Source organism: Ambystoma mexicanum, chromosome 6q (assembly GCF_040938575.1).
Source record: "Ambystoma mexicanum isolate Mex_15411 chromosome 6q, UKY_AmexF1_1, whole genome shotgun sequence".
Classification (NCBI taxonomy): domain Eukaryota; kingdom Metazoa; phylum Chordata; class Amphibia; order Caudata; family Ambystomatidae; genus Ambystoma; species Ambystoma mexicanum.
The window spans coordinates 1,636,433,757-1,636,453,652 of record NC_090937.1 but is presented as its reverse complement, the minus strand read 5'-3'; the positions used below and the strand labels follow the sequence as shown (position 1 = coordinate 1,636,453,652).

General features: G+C 50.5%; 1 protein-coding gene across 1 annotated transcript in view; it reads left to right on the top strand.

The window, feature by feature from the left end:
- Positions 1-527: 527 nt before the first annotated feature.
- Positions 528-19,896, top strand: part of LOC138516928 (uncharacterized) — a 382,418-nt gene continuing 363,049 nt past the window's right edge. The window contains exon 1 of the mRNA XM_069632392.1: positions 528-860. Coding sequence (XP_069488493.1) covers positions 785-860 — 76 coding nt within the window. The 5' untranslated portion in view covers positions 528-784. The remainder of the gene's footprint in view (positions 861-19,896) is intronic.

Here is a 19,896-nt window from a genome sequence, read left to right as displayed (position 1 = left end):
TCCCAAGGAGGGCAGAGCATAGTCCAGCCTATCAGGGATCGAGCCGGTGTAACCGGAAGTGGCAGACATCTCCGTGGGCACGTACTGCACTGGTGGGGTGACACACTTTAAATCCTGACCCCACCTCTACTCTCGCCCCCTTTGTCTCGCAGCCAATTAAGAATCACAAAGCGATTTCTCGGGGACTGCCCCTACCCCGAGAAAGCACCACACGCGGGCACGCAACAAAATGAACTGCTGAAGTTTGGGCACCTCCCAGGATCGGCGTGCCCGAGTAAAACACAGCAAGGGAACGGTGTCTAGGAACGTCCTACCCTATAGTTCCCGCTCACTACGACCTCTTCTCTTGCAGGTGTTTCCCGGTGCCACACATTAGCCCTCCCCGGCTTGCCTCGTTTACTCTCCTCTAGAGTGCATGCCCAGGTCTGCCCAGATCACGTGACCTGAGGTGGGCGGGGCGGGGGAGGGGACTGGAGGGGGCCAGGGGCACAACACTGTACATTAATGAATGAAGAGCGCCTCTTGAATGGCCTGACGCGCCTTCTTCCTTCTATGGAATAGACCCGCCCTCCCCCACACAAACCTCCCTCCCTCGCTCCGCATGACCTCCCCAGCCAGGCTCTGCCACACTCCAGATGCAGACGGGCAGCGCGCCATTCACTTCGTAACAAGTGCCACCACGTCTGCGGTCTGAGTGCCGGACACAGCGCCTAGACGCGTTTGAATCCCCAATTTCAGCGCTTCTTCGCTTCCACCCCATTACCCCTGCCTGTGAGGCGCTGTGATGGACGGCTCTGCGGGGCGATCGGTGCTGCTGTGCTGTGCTGTTGCCCTGCTCCTGTGCCCCTTGCTCGCCCAAGGTAAGATCCCCGGCTGGGCCCCTCCCCCCATTTCCTGATACCCCCGCACCTCGATGCCTTTACAGCGAGTCGTATAGGCCCCTCTTTAATACAGATCCCACCTTGACAGTGTCTGCCCGCAGAGAGGCCAAGAAGTGAATGGGCGGCTGCGACGGTCAGACAGTGCTGCCCTTCACATGAGCGAACTAAGGACAGAGCGGAGAGAGAGCGGCAGATTCAGGACGGACTCCGAAGACGGGGCCCGGGGCCACACTAAAAATGCCAATGTACCTTTGACATTTCTAACCAAAGCAGCAGAGGAACTGGGACTCAAGATCGCGCTGAATGAGCGTCACCCGCTCTCCTTCCGGCGACCCGTGACCTGTCCTGGGTCATTCTGTGTCCAGTTTTGGGGCAGTGGGGGCGGGGGTGTTTATGGAGGGACATAGCAGTGGGACTAAAAACACCACCTACCAATAACCCCGCCACCCCCATATCGGCGTCCCACAGTATTTTTAGCACGTCTTTCTCCTGGATAATAAAAGGTGCGATTTTTATTGTAAAAATAAGCAGGTTCATTCCACAGGAGTCTTTGCCCTGATTGATAATGGGGGGCTTTCCGTGTGCTTGTTTGCACAGCGTCTCTGTTGCGCAATCGGTTACTGCCGGTTGCAGGTTCGAGCTCATCGACGACTTTCTATTGCAGAATTTTGCTCCTGTTACTTAGGATCACCCAATTCCTGGACCTAACCATTTCACCCTAGCTGCTGATGGAGCTGGGCCTTTTGGGGATCGCCCAGTTTAAGGGGGCTTTCCGCAGGCACCGCCTGCCGCGAGCATCGCAGGCATGATACACCGCCCGCTTTAGATGCAGGGACAGAACACCCATTGAGTAGCTGGCAAAAGCCTCTGGCAGTGTTTGTCTTCTGCAGTTAAGCGTGGATTGCTGCAGACACAGCTGTGTGTACAGGTAATAGGCTATTTTTATTAACCTGGTCACATGGTTCCTCCATGTGACCAGGACAACAACCCTGGGAGCTACCATGTCTCCCAACAGGGGTGACATGTAACAGGCGCTATAACGTGGTTAGCCCTTTGAAGGGCCGATCTCTTGTGGCACTGCCCAGCTCATGAACGAGTTTGTGTTAATGCGACAAGAGACAACTGTAACGCTATAGATATGCTGGAAGTGTGCCATGTTTCATTTAAACTGAAAGCAGGAAGACTCAATGAGAGTGGCCACCGTGGTAGAAGCGCATGCAGGTGTGAGCTGCGCAATGAGCACACAGCACTTCTTTTTAAAAATTTAGGATCGAGCCCATGTGGCCTTTTAGGAGTGCATACTAATCGGCTGCAGGGTGTGGTATCTGCCATGCCACTACGGTGGTTCCTTGCCAACTTCCCAAAGGACTGAGATTCTAATACATGCAACCACGCCTTGCTGTGCACAGCTACATGTAAGGTCAAGCATCATGGAGCGTGTTACAGGGAGAGAGCAGGCTCATTGGGGGGAAGCGGGAGCGAGAAGGCAGGAAAGGGAGGAGTCACGAGCGGGAACATCGCCTCCGTGGAAGGTGGCAATTGCTCGCCTTGCTGAGTGATGTCACTTCAGTAGGTGCTGGTATCCTCAGGGGTGACCCCGTGTGTACTCTTTAAAGAAGCTGTGGCTCTGTGCTCTGGCCTCAGGGTGGAATACTTAATGGCTTAGCGGTTAAAGCTTTACATTGTTCCAGCCCTTCTTCAGATGCACAAAATTGAAATAAAGTTGGCGGGGCTGTTCCACGCTACAGATGAGAGCTTGGGAGTCCTATTAGAAAGTCCTAAATGATAGCTAGCCGCATGGCACTTCTGTTAGTTTGGGCTATTGGATGGCAGAGCTAGAGTACAGCTAGGGAGAAATGGCATATGAGGAGGGACACACAGCTTGTAGGTGTTTGGTTATTTGCCCACCCATTGACTACTCGTGGCTGTGCTATCCCTATGGCCAGTCCCACCCAGCACCTGCCCACCCAAAACTGCATGGGAACTCTTTCAAGTCGCCTTATTCAAGCCTTACCATCAAACCGTGCACTGGAAGTGCCTGCCAGTGTTTTTTCAAAGCAGCCTTCTGAGAGTTCATGACTTAATTGGAACCGTACACGTGCTACTGGTGCAATAAAAATGTCTAAACCAGGTCTTACTTCAGCCACACGATGTATAAGCGCTAAGCGCCTTCTACGTCTTGGCACATCTTGTGCATACATATTAAGCATTTGCAGCCACTGCTATTAGATGCCCAGGTACTCGCACCATTTTGCGCCTGCTACCATCAACGGCCACTTAATACAGCTAAGGCTGTGCCTGGCAAGCACCTTTGCCATGCCTAAAGGATAGCCCGAACCTTTGGCATTGCCAATTAGGGCTGTACCGAATAGCATATTTAGTACTTGGCCGAATACTGAATAGTTTGTTAACTATTCGTCGGAAGCCGAATATGAAGCCGAATAGTTGCTTTATTTAATAAATCATGTTGCAAACTTCAAAAAACACACTTATTAAAAAAACAAATAAAGCACCATTTTAAATGCATTATATACTTTTATTTCTCTTCTTTGTAATTAATGTAGCTTCTTTATTTAAAGTATAAAAGCCAGAAATAAAGCAGATTTAACCAAAATGAATGGACCAAATGTACAGAAGATTGTTGCATATTCAGTGCCAGTTAAAGTAGGAGGCTTCACAAATGCAAAAGGACTGCCTTTGTGAATCAGATGCATTACATTCTCTATCCAGTTGCAAAGTCGCTGCAGTCGAGTTTCGAAACTTCTTTTCAGCTCACGTAGAAATTTATAAAATGGTTGATGTCGGCTCAGGCAGGACACAAGTCAAGAGGAAATCTGAAATGCGTAAACTCCATCTCATAACTATTCACCACACCCAAACAAATGCTGCTCACTTTTCACTTATCCTAGCCACTCTTTCTCGCCAATACACAAACATATGCAACTTATAATTCCTGATAAAATATCAGATAATGTTAAACTCAAGATTCAAGTCCTTAAAAAAAGAAAAGGGGGGAATATGACGTATGCAATGGGAAGTGACATGACAGGAACTGAAAGTATCTATGCACATTTCTTTCAGTTTGTTTTTTCCAACTGAAAAAAGTGCACATTGCATATAAACATTTGCCAAAAGAAAAGATGTTCCTGTATTGTTGCAGGCTAAATATAAAAGATGAGCACCTTTTTTGTCTAAGAATATAACAAAACATGCCCTAAAGAGCAGATCACAATCTAAGATATTTTTCAGCTGTGTGATAGCAATTTGTCTGGTCTAATTCTATTCAGTTTTGCAAACTGAAGTCTATATTTGCCTTTCTGAGTTCATGTTGCATTGTATTCAAATGAGAACGTCAAAGTATTCGGCAAGAGCCGAATAGCAAGAAACTATTCGGCCGGAGCCGAATAGCTTTTTTTCAGCCGGAATTCGGCCGAATACTTACTCGAAGCCGAAGTTCGGTACACCCCTATTGCCAATGCTTGTTTTCATTGCATTTTGGACGGACTTGATAGTACTGTTGCAAAATAGAGAGGTGTGCAGGAAAGAAAACCTCCGATTTTAACCTTCCCCGGATAACATCCTTCCTTTTTTGAAACACACAAGCATCTCTTTTTCGTAGACTGTACTTTCCTCACATGTATGAAGCATGCCTTTGACAAACCAAATTGCAAAAGGAGCCTGAGTTGCACACTCGTGTTAAATCTGAAATTCACAACTTAGCCAAAGTGTCAGATGCCGGGAAAATCATTATATAAATATGTAATCAACATTATAATCGCTGTCCACTACTCCGTAAAGCCTCACCTGGTATAGTGCCTCCTATATAATAATAAAGGCGCCCATTCATTTATTGTACATTGGAGAGTTTCTCTGCGCTAACTCTAGGCAGCTTATGTTTAATGTAGCCTTGCACGGTGCCCTCCAGCACCAAAGACTCATTTTGTGATGTTATTTTCTGTGATGTTGCTACGTATGCAAATTTTGGGGAGGCCTGCAAATCATTTTAGACACAGGGTCCCACAAAACCTGGGGCCCCAGCCGGGACTGCCGCACCGAAGGTACATAGCACCAACCTGGCCATTGCGTGCGGGCACCGTGGACACGCATGCCTGTATGCTGGTAGTGGGCACCCTGGGGTCCTCCAGATGCTCTGGCCTGCAGCTCCCATTGTCCCTTGCCAGCCTAGTCCATGGTGAGCTCCATGGGATTTAGACAATATGGCGCACACATAGAGATGCCAAAATACACCTCTTACGTTGCTCCCATACGGTCAGACGCGGAAGTGTAGTATAAAACATTGGTAGGCCGCAGCACTGGTACCTGTAAAGCACCCAGGACGCCTTTTGGGACATTCAGTCTCCCGCCGTATCCCGAGGCATGAGCTCCCTGGGAGTGAGACATACACCCAGAGTGGCCGTGGCTATGCAGCCTGCACCTTAGCAACCTCGCTCACACATGTCATCAGCAGCCCAGCCTTCCTTATGCATGATGGATGGGGCATTTCCAGCTGAAGCACCCCCGCATGGCATGTGTTGCCTGGCAAAGCTGCCACAGTGGAGGCCAGTAACACAAGAAAGCTCCCGTGTAAAGCTGCATTTGCATCCACGCTTACTGGCCTGAGAAACACAAACAGGCCGGCTCTGATGGTGATAGTTAAACGTTTTTTACATTCTGCATAAAAACAATCTGAATTTGTGACAATCTCCCCACCTGATCTTTTTACACAATTCCTTTTATTGCATGTCTTAAAGCGTTGACAGAACAGGGGGTTAAATAAGAGACTTGCAGGTGTGCGTTTTGCATTCAAGGACTTGCATTTTTTCATTCAGGATGTGGAAAATAAAGCTACAATGATAAGCTTGTGCCATACCATGCTTCGATAAGGCTTTACATGTCGTGATAAGCTTGTGGCATACCATGCTTCGATAAGGCTTTACATGTCGTGATAAGCTTGTGCATTACCATGTTTCGACACGGCTTTACATGTCGTGATAAGCTTGTGCCATACCATGCTTCAACAAAGCTTTACATGTCGTGATAAGCTTGTGCCATACCATGTTTCGACATGGCTTTACATGTCGTGATAAGCTTGTGCCATACCATGTTTCAACAAAGCTTTACATGTCGTGATAAGCTTTTGCCATACCATGCTTCAACAAAGCTTTACATGTCGTGATAAGCTTGTGCCATATCATGTTTCGACACGGCTTTACATGTCGTGATAAGCTTGTGCCATATCATGTTTCGACACGGCTTTACATGTCGTGATAAGCTTGTGGCATACCATGTTTCAACAAGGCTTTACGTGTCGTGTTGTTATGCCATGTGTTTATAAAACAGGATTATTGTAGGCCTTGAAACTGAGATATTTGTACCCAGTAAAGCTTGGAAGTTATTTGGTTACTTGCCTACGTTGCAGAGTGGGTTAACAACCCTGCTTCACTGTTTAGCCAAAGTGTGTGCTCCTGGGCACTTTCAGCCTTGCTTTGACTTCACTGTAAAACAGGAGTCCTTTAAGTTCACACCCTTACAGTGAGGCAGGTTTACTAATTTTAGGGAGAACGTGGTGTACCCTCGTGCTCCTCTGTTAGTTGCGCCCAAGTCTGTCACCTAGAATTGTGCCCTGGCCCTTGATCAGTCCCTGTGGGATGTTTTTACCCATGCATCCGAGCCCTACCACAAAAACTGTGCATTACTGGCATTGAAAACATCATGATGGCCAGAACTTCCCAGAAAATGCACAGGGAAATGCATGAAGAATAGGCTGCCACCCATTTTTGCCTATGTTGTGAGCACAGGAGGGCACTGCCTAAAACCACCATTGGGCTACACACAGTAGCCTGAAACCATTGCAAAAGGGGCAATGCTGATTGCCAAAAGCAACCCATAACTATTGGGAATTCATTTTCTTCAGGTCAAATATGGCTAAATTATGGGCACAAAATCATTTTACTGCAGAACCACACCAGTGCCATGTGCTGAACCTGGATAATATACTTTCAAGTAAAATCCTTTCTTGTTTGAAATGCATTAATTCAAGACAGATCCCAAAAAAGGATGCAGTACCGACAAATTCCTCGAGGCGGCGCTAGCGGTCTAAACTCTGACAGGAGAACTGAGTGCAGTAGCTGACAAAGGAATCTGACTCAGCTGGGCTTCAAAGGCTGTGGGTTAATAAAAAACTTAGCCACCTGCTGTTCCCAGAGGCCAAAAGGCTGGGAAACCTCTCACCTCAAGAGATTCACACCAGGAGGTAGGATATCACATGACCCTCTTGATTGATAGAAGGCAGACTGGCTGGCAGCTTGCTGGAGCCCACACAAAAGGCTTTTTCCCTTGAATAGGAGATGATCATTTTGAATGTTGTCTGTAAACAAAGACCTGCCAGCAAGGAGAGACATGTTTCCTGACCCACCCGAGCTTCTAGGAGGCAGACTCAAACACTTTGGGGGGTTGAACTGCAACAAATATATATTTTATAAAAAATACTGATAACTCTTTGTAACCAAATGACAGGAATGTGAAATTTGGGGATCCTTAAAATGAAAAATGTACCCACGATTCAAGACCAAATTCAACTTTGTACCATGTTCTAGGACCGAACCGCGCTATTTATTGATATTGCAGACACTGTGCTTAAGCTAGACCAATGAAAATTTACTGGAGTATGTATGGACAGGCTGTGTATATGTGTATAATTTTTGATGAAAAACCAATGTTGCATAACCCACTAAAATCGAAAATATGTTGCCATTTCTGAATACCAGCTCGCAGGAACTGGAAGCCAGACAGGGACATGTCTTAATTCATCGGTAATATGTACATGTAATGTCAAACAACTGTGTATCTGGGAAATATGTATTTGGATCAAATATAGATTTGTGTGTAAAAATGACAGGGGTGGACCCTGTGGCCATAAAATGTACCTCATCACTCTGACTCACAACTCAGTTCCCCCAATCAAGGGAGAGAGGGAAGCTTGGCCAATGATAAGTTGAGAGAGGGGCTGACTTAGTGATGCTGCGCACACACCCATTTTTAAAAGACATAAAAAGAGCCACTGGAAGCCAGACAGGGATTCACTTTTAATTTGCTGGCGGAGTGTGCTGACATTCAACTTCACATCCAGAGACTTCAATCCATCAATCTTCAGAGACCAAGACTTTACTTCAGAATTTGTAGCAGAGAGGTCAAACCACAAGCTAAATCCCTTTTTAGCAGGCCTCAAATCATTGCAAACTATTCAAAGCCGGGCGAGCTGTTTGAATTCTTTGCCAAGAACTTTTGCCAGAAAGCAGTGCTGTACCCAGATAAAGCAGAGACACCCAGAAAGCGGAACCAGAGATCCAGACGCTGTGAGCAGAATCGGTGCCTGACAGACCCAGCAGAGCAGAGCTGACCCAGAGGCTGTGCGCAGAGACCGTCCGTGGCGAGAGAACCACAGCCAATCCTGACCCGATCCGTGACGAGGCCATTCCTTCCAAAATCTAGTGTGAGTACTCTAGGACTGTGCAAAACCCAATCTCTAAATTTACAATAATCTAATTCAATCTATTTTAATCTATTAGAACTGCATCCTAGAAATCCTGTCACCTGTCATTTTTAAAACTGTCAGCTGTCATTCTGAAACTGTGATTTCAGTTCTGAAAAACTACTTTCACAAAATCGTTCATAACTCCGGAACCGTTTGTGCTAGGAACGAGATTTAACTTTCATCTGAAAGCTTATAATCTAAGCTTTCCAATAAACCTAGAACCGACTTGGCCTGATTTCTTTACCTGTAAAAAGATAGCTGCTTTTGCTTTCCTTTGCTAAAAATTTGCTTGCCTCCTAATAACCATCCCTGAATCATTGCTAAAGTGAGCCTGAACTCAATCCAAGTATCTCTCACTCACCCTGAACCTCCTTAGGGGAATTAAAACAATTTTCAGCATATTTCTCACTTCATTGCCACCACATTCAAAGCATTTTGCCTGTGTTTAAAAACTTCTACCTGTTTTCATCTAAGCTTGCTAGGGGGAACTGAATTTCCTATTGTACTGTGATTGTATTCCCGAAGACTGTGTGTGTTACTTCCATCTCTTTGCCTTGCATATAGGGGGGGTTGAATTGCCACCAGGGGAAAAGTGAACATATTATCTCTTATGAATCCATATCAGTTGTTTTCTGTACTGCATTTTTATTCATCATTGCATCTCTTTGACCTTAAAGCATTCTCAGTTACCTTATCCTCAATACTACTCCTAAGTAACCAAATCAGTTTACCAGTAGAACATTATCCATTGTGGATTACTGCTCATATTCTTAAGTGTGATACACAATATCAATTTATTATAAAAGTGTGATATCAATTATTAATTTATTATAAAAGCGTGGTATCTATATTTTGTTTTATTTCTCAAATAAACCTTTTAACTTGCAAAACAGAACTACTTCTTGGCTCAGTAGGGTCAGGGGGATTCTAAGAGAGGGGTGTTATATAGGGGTAGTCATCCAGAACACATGAACTGGACATAAAGATATATCAATAAGGGTTTCCATTCAGTATCCCAGACTAGGCATTGACTTAGCTTTAGTGTTGAATTGAATCCTCTTACAAGTGGGGGCTCGTAGCCGGGGATTCTGGGTTAGATCTATCACTTGTGCAGATTAATACAGTGTGCTAACTGACAGGATACATACATTCGGTCGGATCACCACGCTGTGTTACGCTGTAAAGCACTCCTCAAAGGAACGCTCTAAGGAAAAGGTCTGTTTTGCAAAAATAAAATACTAATTTCTGTAAGTCAGGACAGAGATCAATCTCTAGAATGACGTTCGTGGTAGACATGAAAATAGCCAGAGAGCACTTCTTACATAAGCTATTTGTGAGAGGTGAATGGGCTGAGCAGGGCTGAGCAGGGCCAGGATGCCTGGTTGCAGGCAATCGTGCAACAGGTCACTGAAACAGGGTCAGACATATGGAGAGATCAGGGTTCATTACATGTGGCCCTGAGTGAACTATATATGGCCCCTAAAGCCAAAGATGAACATAATAAGATTGCCATATTCCCTCATCAGACATTGCTCTCTGCTTACCGGATCATCGCTGCTGGTGGAAAAACCAGCCTCTACGCGCCAGACCTCGCGCTCGCTTCTTGGAGGAGGCAGAGCGCCCTTGCGCTCACGTGACAGGTCACGTGTCTCTTCTGCCGGCTCAAAGAGGAGCACAACCCACCCTTGCGGCGTTAAGCCCGACGGGGTAAAGGGTGCCGGCTGTTGTGCGGCTGTTTGGCGCAGTGGGCCCGCAGAACCACTGCTAGCTTGCTAGACACCGATCAGAAAATGACTGCTCAATCAAGTCATGGTGGACCCGTCTTACAGGCCGATTCATGGAATAAATGTGCGCCGAAAATTCCGGCGCAGAGGGGCCTATACGTGCGCTGCGCCGAAAAATAGCGAAAAGCGCAGGGAAACCAGCGCACGTCGATTCATGGAAGTCCGTGCGTAAGAAAAGCATAGGACGTGCGCTGAAAAAGTGCGCGGCGCACGCCGACGCACAGGTCAACCAACGGCGTGCGCCACGGCCACTGCGCTATCACTCCGAGCGCAGCGCACAGCTCTAAAGTAGGCGGAACACAGGGCGGGACACTCGGAATGGGGAATAAAATGGGGCACAACACTCGGAATGGGGAAGAATGTGGGCGGCACGGGGAAGTACAGGAGGCAAGTGCGCGGAACGCCCACACACTCTCCGGCAACACGTATTCATGGATTCGAACAGGGCAAAACAGCGCTCGATCAAACCAGCGCACAGGCCCAAAAACGTATGCCACAAGTAAGCAGGCGGTAGCGTCCCGACGCACTTAACGAAAGTGCGCCAAAACCTGCGCCAACAAATACCACCCACATACAGCAATGGGCCATACCGTGACCCCAAAGGACAAATGATGTGCAAAGGTGTACGCCATTTACACGGACACCCACTGTTCAAAAATTCGCGCGTGTGTGTACAACGGGTTGCGCGAGAAGTTACTCGCGCGATTGCCCTGGGTACGTGTATCCCGGGGTGCGGGGAAGTCCCACACGCGATTGCCCTGGCCACGTCGATATCAGGGGTGCGTGTGAAGTTCCACACGCGAAAAGCCAGGGTACGTCATTTACAGGGGTGCGCGGGAAGTTTCACACGCGAAAAGCTAGGCTACGGGAATCCCAGGGGTGCGCGTGAAATCCTACACGCGAAAAACTAGGGTACGTCATTTACAGGGGTGCGCGGGAAGTTTCACACGCGGCTCTGCTGGGTGGGTCCTCACAGGTGTTCCATTCACACCCTCCACGTCCCCTGCATGCAACCCACACCACAGGGGACTACCCTGCACACCTGCTCATGCCTCCCACCACCCCCACCCCCCCCGCAGTCAGGGGCACCTGCCAGAAGGCCCCCACCCATGTCTACCACCCCCACCCCCCCCCCCGCAGTCAGGGGCACCTTCCAGCAGGCCCCCACCCATGTCTACCACCCCCCCCCCCGCAGTCAGGGGCACCTACCAGAAGGCCCCCACCCATGTACCATCCATGTCCACCTTCACCTGGGTCACAACCCCACACAATCATGACCGTAATGGACAGTCTGCCCTGCAAGAATTCCCAAACAACTATCCCATCCACCCACATATCAAACACAATGACATGTGACACACCCAATGTAAATCATATGAATGAACACATGTCTGTCACACACAGATGTTGCAAGTGAATGTCCAAACACCCCACATGTCATGCATGAAAGCAATGAGATGATACAACACATTGAAGGATCAAATGAAAATGTATTAAAAATAAACAAGGATGGTAAAAATAAAAAATAACAATAAACATGCAATGCAAACTAAATAATAAAAAAGCACAACCAAAAAAATCAGGAACACTAATTAACAAAAATAAAGTAAAATAGGGGTCCAAAGTCAAAGTCCAAAATCAAATCCAAGTACAAATGAAAGAAGAAACACATTGCCTCATGTGAAAAATTCAAACAAATATTAACATCCCTCAAACTATCAACATGATGATCCGGGTCCATGAGCCCTAATAAATGAAACCTAACTATTTACACTAAGTAAGAAAATGTCTATATACAAAACTGTGGTGCATTGTCCTTTGGCAACCAAATAATAACATTAAAACAAAGGAAACCTAACTACAACTAAACTACAGAACTATATACAAAGGCGGCGGGCAAGTCCTGCGGCTCACTGATTGTTGTTCCGGGCCAGGGCATCATCGAACTCCCGCTCGATGTCCCGGAGGCGGCCCAGTTCCACAGCCCCGAGGGTCCGCAGGGACGCCGATGTACCCACCTCCAACTCCCTGCGGATGGCCTCGAGGCACTCGGCCCGCCTCAGGGCCCTCCGCATGGAGTTCTCCGCCCTGACCATAGCGAGCCGCGCCTCTTCCGCCCGCCGCCGCTCCGCATCTATGGCATGGCCCAACCGCTGCCACACGGAAGACACTTGACGTCCAGGGTCCTCCTGCCCTCCGGCTGATGCCTGCCCCTCTGATGGTGATGGCCCCGAGCCATCAAGGCTCCCACCTTCTTCCTCCTGCTGCTGACGTGCTGGTGCCGGTGCCCTGACACCTGCTGCCTACACATCCTCCATTGTTTGGGGTGCTGTTGTTGCGGTGGCCACCCCTGCTGGACTCACGACTCCCGACTGGGGCAGGGATGTGTCATCCACCAGCTTGGCCCCATCGTCAGAGGCAGCTCCACAGGGCACCCAGGTGACGGGTGGGTAGGAAGATGGCACGGAGGACGACTGGCGCATAGGGGGTTCAGGTGAGGAGGGGGTCGGAACAAGGCCCAGTGTATGGAGGAACACAGCCTGGTCTCCCTGAGAATGGGTCCGGACGTGGGCAACCCTGCTGGTGCAAGATGATGCAGACACAGGACCGGGGACAGGATTACACACAGGCACCTCCGCGGCGGCCTGTGCTGCCTCCTGTCCCTGCCCCTGTGCTGCACCACTAGCACCAGTGGAATGCCCACCTCCAGACCCCATCTCAGTCCCTTGCACGGCCTCCTCCTCCACCAAACCCACCACCAACCTGGATGACTACCTGCCATCTTCCGCCGCGGAACCCTGTGGGGTCTCAGCTGCCCCTTCTGCTGCCGAGGAGTCCAACTTCCTCCTGCGCCTCCTGGACCTCCCCTCGGCAGCTGCGACCTGGGACACAGCACCGGACTCCTCACTCCCCGACGAGATGACAACAGGGGAGGGGAGCCGGGCCTTGCGTCTCCGGCTGGCGGTGGCATCCCTGCTGCTGTGCTCCACAGCACCTTCTCCGCCCTCCACATCAGATGACGCTGCAGGCAGGGAGAGACAGGAGACAGGCATCAGGACACTGTACAATTGACTCACACACATAACAGTTGTACAAGAGTGGCATTGTCATACTCCAGACCTGGCATCACAATCCCCAACACACTTGTCTCCTCAACGCACACACATGAGTCATTCAACAGCCATATTGCTACAGCCCGCTACATACATTCACATACAGCAGCATGAGCAGACAAAGGTGAGCCACACATCACATGATACACACGGACTCAAATACACATGCACACATGCAAAGCACACATCCAAGCATGTGTACCACTCCGCAAACTGTCAGTCATGAGATGAACATCCATGTCACATTTGCAATTCACTCTCCAACATGACAGTGTCACCTGCATCCATGTAGCAACACTGTTGCACCCTTCACAACTACACACACGCACACGCTGCAGACTAATGCACCTGGAATCAACATCCATGTGTCACACCACAAGCATGCCAACTCACATGCACAGTCAAACACATGTGCCCACACACAAGCATTTGCACTGCAAGCACACACACACACACATGCACCATCCTTGTCTCACACATCACAGGCACACATGTGCTTGTCTCACAGCCCTGCACACACACATTTATACATGGCCACACAAAGACATGTGCAACATGCACACTCCTGGCACACCACCACACACACAGCTTACAATCAGTATGCATGTACACTCACCGCTCGACTCCAGACGCGTCTGCCTCCCAAGGACCTGGACATGGAGCGCTGGGGATATGCGTTCCAGGACCCAAAGTTCATCTTGCGACAAGTGGCCCCGCCGCCCCTTGGCATCCACTGCCTTCACGAGGCGCCGGGCCTTGTTCAGGGTCCTGGACCTGTAGTCCTCCCAGCGCTTCTTGACTTGATGGAATTCTCGGACTGCCACCCCCTCTGCGTTGATGGCAGTCACAATGTCCGTCCAGATCCTGGTCCGTCCTTCCTTGTCGAGGCGCATCCGTCCGTAGAGGGCATCATACTGCCCCAGGACTCGCTCCACCAGGACACCAACTTCGGTGGCACTGAAGCTGGTGCCCCTCTGCCTCCCTGGCCGGGGGTTGCCAGTCGTGCCAGATGTTGTGCTCCCTGACATGGCAACCCCAGAGGCAGGAGTGGGTGGCCAACTGGGTCCTGGGGCTGGGCTGTGGAGCGATGGTACGGCTGTCGGGAGTCTTTGGTTCCAGCAGGGGTGGTCACAGCAACTGCACCCCTGGCTGATGTGCAGGGAGCAAACAGCAGGGCACGTGGGCAGCAGGCAGTCAGGCAGCAGCAGATGGCAGGTGGGAGCGTGCTCGGGGCTCTGGGGGGCAGGATTCCGGCCTTAGGGGCAGGAGCGTGGTCTTCCGTGTGTGAACGCGTGGCCAGCTTGATACGGAGTGAATTGGCACGTGAAAATCATGCACGTCTGCGTGGAATCCGAGGAAAGGCCGCGTAAGCACGTCAGCACGCGTACGCGATTTCATTGGTCCAAAGGGCCAGGCGCGTAAGCGCGTCTATAACGCACGGCCATTTCCCAACCTGCATGATTGGTCCAAAGGGCCAGGCGCGTATGCGCGTCTATAACGCACGGCCGTTTCCCAACCCGCGTGAAAAAATAAACCTCCCGCGCGAGCGCGTCAGCACGCGTACGCGATCTCATTGGTCCAAAGGGCCAGGCGCGTAAGCGCGCCTATGACGCACGGGTGTTTCCCAACCCACGTGAAAAAAATACACGTGCCGCGCGAGCGCATCAGCACGCGTACCCGATTTCATTGGTCCAAAGGGCCAGGCGCGTAAGCGCGCCTATGACGCACGGGTGTTTCCCAACCCACGTGAAAAAAATACACGTGCCGCGCGAGCGCGTCAGCACGCGTACCCGATTTCATTGGTCCAAAGGGACATAGCGAGTAATCGCATATTCAACTGCGCGCGTGAAAAACGCCCGGTTACCATTTACATCTGAATACAATTACAATATTAATAACGTACATTTAACCTGGTAAACCTCGAGCATGTAGTCACACACGCTCGGCCACGACACGTGCAAAATTACAACAGGCAATACGGAAAGACGTACGCCTGCAGGAAGCAGGCGTACGTGACCCGGCACGTCTAAATATTCACGTGAAAACATCCTACAAGCTCAGTGCAAAGATGAACATACCGTTCCTAGCAGCAGTGGCTGTGGGTTACCAAAGGAGGAGGAGGAGGAGAGTCAGGGCCAGAATTTTCTCACCCAGAACCAGCCTATTCGGGATGCCTGATGACCAGGTGTATGGGAGGTACAGGTTTCCAGCACACATCATACTGGACCCGGTCAGTGAGTGGGAGGATGACCTCACATCACCCACCCTGTGCTCCCAAGCACTCAGCCCTCTGCAGAAGGTCCTGAATGTACTGCACTTCTTGGGCACTGGATCTTTTCAGCGGACAAGTGCCATAGTGGGTGGTGTGTCACAGGCCACGCAGTCACGCTGTCTACACCAGGTCTTGAACATCATCACTGCACGGCCATCAGTCCGCAGGCACATATATCTCCCCAGGACTCCTGCAGAAAGGCGGGCGTGCATCCAGGAATTCTATGGTGTGGCTCAATTCCCCAAAGTGCTTGGTGCAATTGACTGCACCCATGTGGCTCTACGTCCCCCCAGGGCAACAGAGCACATCTATAGAAACCGCAAGCACTGGCATTCCATCAACGTGCAAGTTGTATGCAATGCCAAGGGAATCATCACATCAGTATATGCCAACTATCCCGGGTCCACCCACGACAGCTTCATCTACAGAATGTCTACCCTAAGCCGGGACCTAGAGGCTGGCCGGCATGGAGATACATGGCTGCTTGGTGAGCATGAATGCCACTGCACATGCATGCATGTCAGATACAGGGTCATGTCACAACACCACTAATGATACCCATCACCACCTCCGCAGGGGACAGTGCCTACCCTATCAGCCACCACATGATGACCCCAATCCGGAACCCCACCACGCCACCCGAGGTAAGGTACAACACAGCCCACATTGCAACACGGGGCATAGTGGAGCGCACATTCGGAGTGCTGAAGTCACGCTTTCGCTCCCTTGACCGTTCTGGCGGGCAGCTGTTATATGCTCCCCCACTAGTGTGCAGGATCATAGTGGCAGCATGTGTCCTGCACAACGTTGCAACACGCCGGGGCCTGCCCGTGGACATGGTGGTGCCCCCACATCCACAACCACATGCACGCCCGCTGCGCATGGGAGGGGAAAGGGCACGGGGGGAGGCAGCCCGTACGCAACTGGTGGCCAACTTCTTCACCTAGGAATCACAGTGCTGGCTAGTGCACACTGCTCTGGCACATACCATCTGACGATCAATGATGACACTACCTGACAATGTCACAAAATTTCTTGGCAATAAACTGTCAGAAACACATCAGCCTGAGATTGTTAACATGGAAGTGTCACTATGTGTGCACCCCTACCTACACATACACCAGCAATGCATAACTATGAAAAGACACAACTCCATTCATCAAAAATGCATTGGCACAGGCGAATTGCTACATTACAACATTGCCATGTCACCCAATCCCTTCACAGTCCCGCCACAGAGGACACCATGTCATGGTATGTGAGAGCAAACAAACTGACCCTCACAACATGACACCGGTGTCACAAATTGCAGTGCCCCAAATGGAACATAGCCGCACTTGAACAGCTAACCGTGATGGAGGCACTACTACACACCTGTGTAAGAGTCATTTCAATCAAATTACACACCAACCCACCCTGAAGCCCACCAAAACAAGACACAATGCATGTAATCAATGTTAGTCTCAATACCTGATTGTGCTGGTATGTCCTCACCGTCAGATGTACAGTGATGGCGCCACGCAAAAGTGTCACTGCACATCTACCGACATGTAGTCTGACTCCAGAGAGTATGCCCGTGTGAAGAACTGTGTGAAATACCTGCAAAACATGAGTAACATATGTAAGTTGAGGCACATATCAAACCATCATGCATAGTTAGGTGCAACAACAATGTACACCATGAATGTCTACACAGTATTGACTATGGACTGGCCAACAGCTCATGGGAGTCCAATGTCACCGTGTAATTTGCTGTCACTTGGGCACACCCTTTGCAAGCCCATGGAAAGGGAAGCAGGAGGGGTGTGGATGCCAGGTACCCAAGCATCGAAACCAAACTCAGGACAAGCCTGCATGTGCCCAGCCACAATACAGTGTATGCCCAGGTACCCACACAAGGCAACACACTTGAAAAATAAAAATATGATAAGAAAAAATGGCCATGAAAGGGCCGGCGGGGAGGGGGGCGCCACCTATGAGGTCCGAGGACAGGATGCACGCCACAATCCACCTGTGTGGATCATGGGAAGTAAAAACACCCCATAGGCTCGTGGCCCACACGGCTACTCTGTTGTGGGAGATGAGTCGCTATCGCTCTGGCCAGACCCTGCAGCTGACTCAGGAGGTGGGGGAGCTGCCTCAGAAGATGGTGTGACAATGGGAGGCAGCCCACGCAAAGCCCGAGTTTGCTCCTCCATGGCTGCAAGCAGGCGGGTCTGGAAGGTCTGGTTCTGGATTATGATCATGCGGAGGTCCCCATGCAGTAACTTCCGGGATGACCTGACCTCCGCACGAGTTGCCTGCATCTCGGCCGAGAGCGTCCGTGTCAGACGCTCCAGCTGCTCCTCTGTCCTTCTATGGGATGAAGCCTCAAGCTCTGACAGGGTCGACCTGAGGTGATGGAATTCTTCCCTCAGGCCTTCCCTGTGGCGCTGGGACTCCATGGAAAGTGATTCCCGCAGAGTCGCCAGTCCTGCCCGCCTGTCCATGTTGGACGCCAACATGTCCTCCCTGTGTGCCTGGCAGATGGACTCTGTAGCCTGCTCCAGTCGCTCCATCAGCCTTTCTGGGGGGACAATGGAAGTGGCCACCCTATCCATGGCCTGTGCAATCATCTCGGATGATGCTGCCTGTTGGGTGGCCATACCGTAGATGGATTGCTCCCAAGCGGTATTGCCAGGTGGCATACGGCCACCACGTTGGCGGGCACCACACCTGCCTGGGGCAAGGCGGACTGCGCCTTGCTGTGCCGGCAAAGCCTCAGGCTGCAGGACTGCATTCCCTCTCTGATCTGCAGCCCCAGGAACAGGATCAGAGATTGTGTGGTGTGGCCCTGCATCCGTAACCACCGGAGGCTGAGCTGCCGACACTGACATCCCCATTGAGGGCAATAACCCGGCTGCAGGTGGGTCGGACAGAGGAGATTCTCTCCCAAGAACACTCACCTGCGACTGCACATAGGTGTCATCCTCCGAGTCTGCACCTGAATACTGCTCGGGGGAGGAACCCCCAGAGACACCCCACGACAGCACGACCTGCAGCACTTGTGGGTTTTCACCCACAAACACACCACGTCCCTCACTTGTGGAAGGTCGGCCCGGGTTGCCCTCCTGGGACGGCTCCACCACCACATCCCCAGCATCAACAAGTGCGTCGTCCCCTGCAAAGACATGAAAGAGAGAAATGGAAACAGGCATTAGCACCATGGCATACAACAAGGGCTGATGAACAACAGAGCCAGTAGTTCAATGACACATGTCCCACATGACTGGGAAACCTCCTATGCATTCACCATCACTGGGTCTGGAGGGGAGGCTCAGGGCACACAATGATGACACAGAGAATGGAGAGCAACGCCTGCTCCCCATGCTGCCTAGCACTGGCATCACACATTGGCCGGTGATTGCCATGTCAAATGCACATGTCATCACACACATGGCATGTGACATAGCCACCTAGTGAAGAGGGAGAGGAGGGCAACTAATTTGGATTTTGGCCACTCTGGTCCTGACATTGCTTCATCACATCAAGAAGTTAACATGTTGGACATGGATCTGCTAGTCCCAATTGGCCACGATGCACAGTGCCTTGTCAACATTAACAAAATGCAGTAAACAATGAGATTCCACCTCCCCATCACCTGTAATGGATTCATATAGCATTCGTGAAGCACCTGTACAGAAATGTATGAAGGTACAGCGGAGCACTGAGGGGTGGTGGGGCAGAAGGGGATGCCATTCAACAATCCTACTGGTGCTGGTGTCATTCATGTAACGCAAGTGCAGAGGTGGGTGGCACAATGAAGTGCAAGGGGAAGTTGCGGCTGGTAGTGCTGTACAAGGTAAGTTGGACTTAACGTCGAGGGCAGATGGTGGTAGGCGCAGACAAGTGCTGGGGGGGTGGCCTATAGGGGTACAGAGACAGTCATGCAGTGCTGTGGGCTCGGAGGGGACAGGGGAGGTACACACTGCATCTGGCTCGGCAAGGTCCTTGCAGATTTCAATGTGTCCTGCAGAGTTGTCAGATGCCGCAGATATGTGCCCTTGGATTGGGGCTCTCATCTTGGTGAGAAGGGTGAGACGCTATTGCCTTTGGAGCAGGCGGCAGGCCAGTTTGCCAGAGGATGAGCATGATGCAGGCCATTTCCTCTCTGCCACCCGGCACCTGTGTTTTGGGTTCACAAGATCCGAGTCATGCCAGGAGTCAGCATTGGCATGGGGCTTCAGGCGGATTGTCATGACCCTGGCAAAGACATCCAGTGTACCTGACATAGAGTGGAGCATGGAGTGGGCCCTGTCAGGATGGGAGTGAG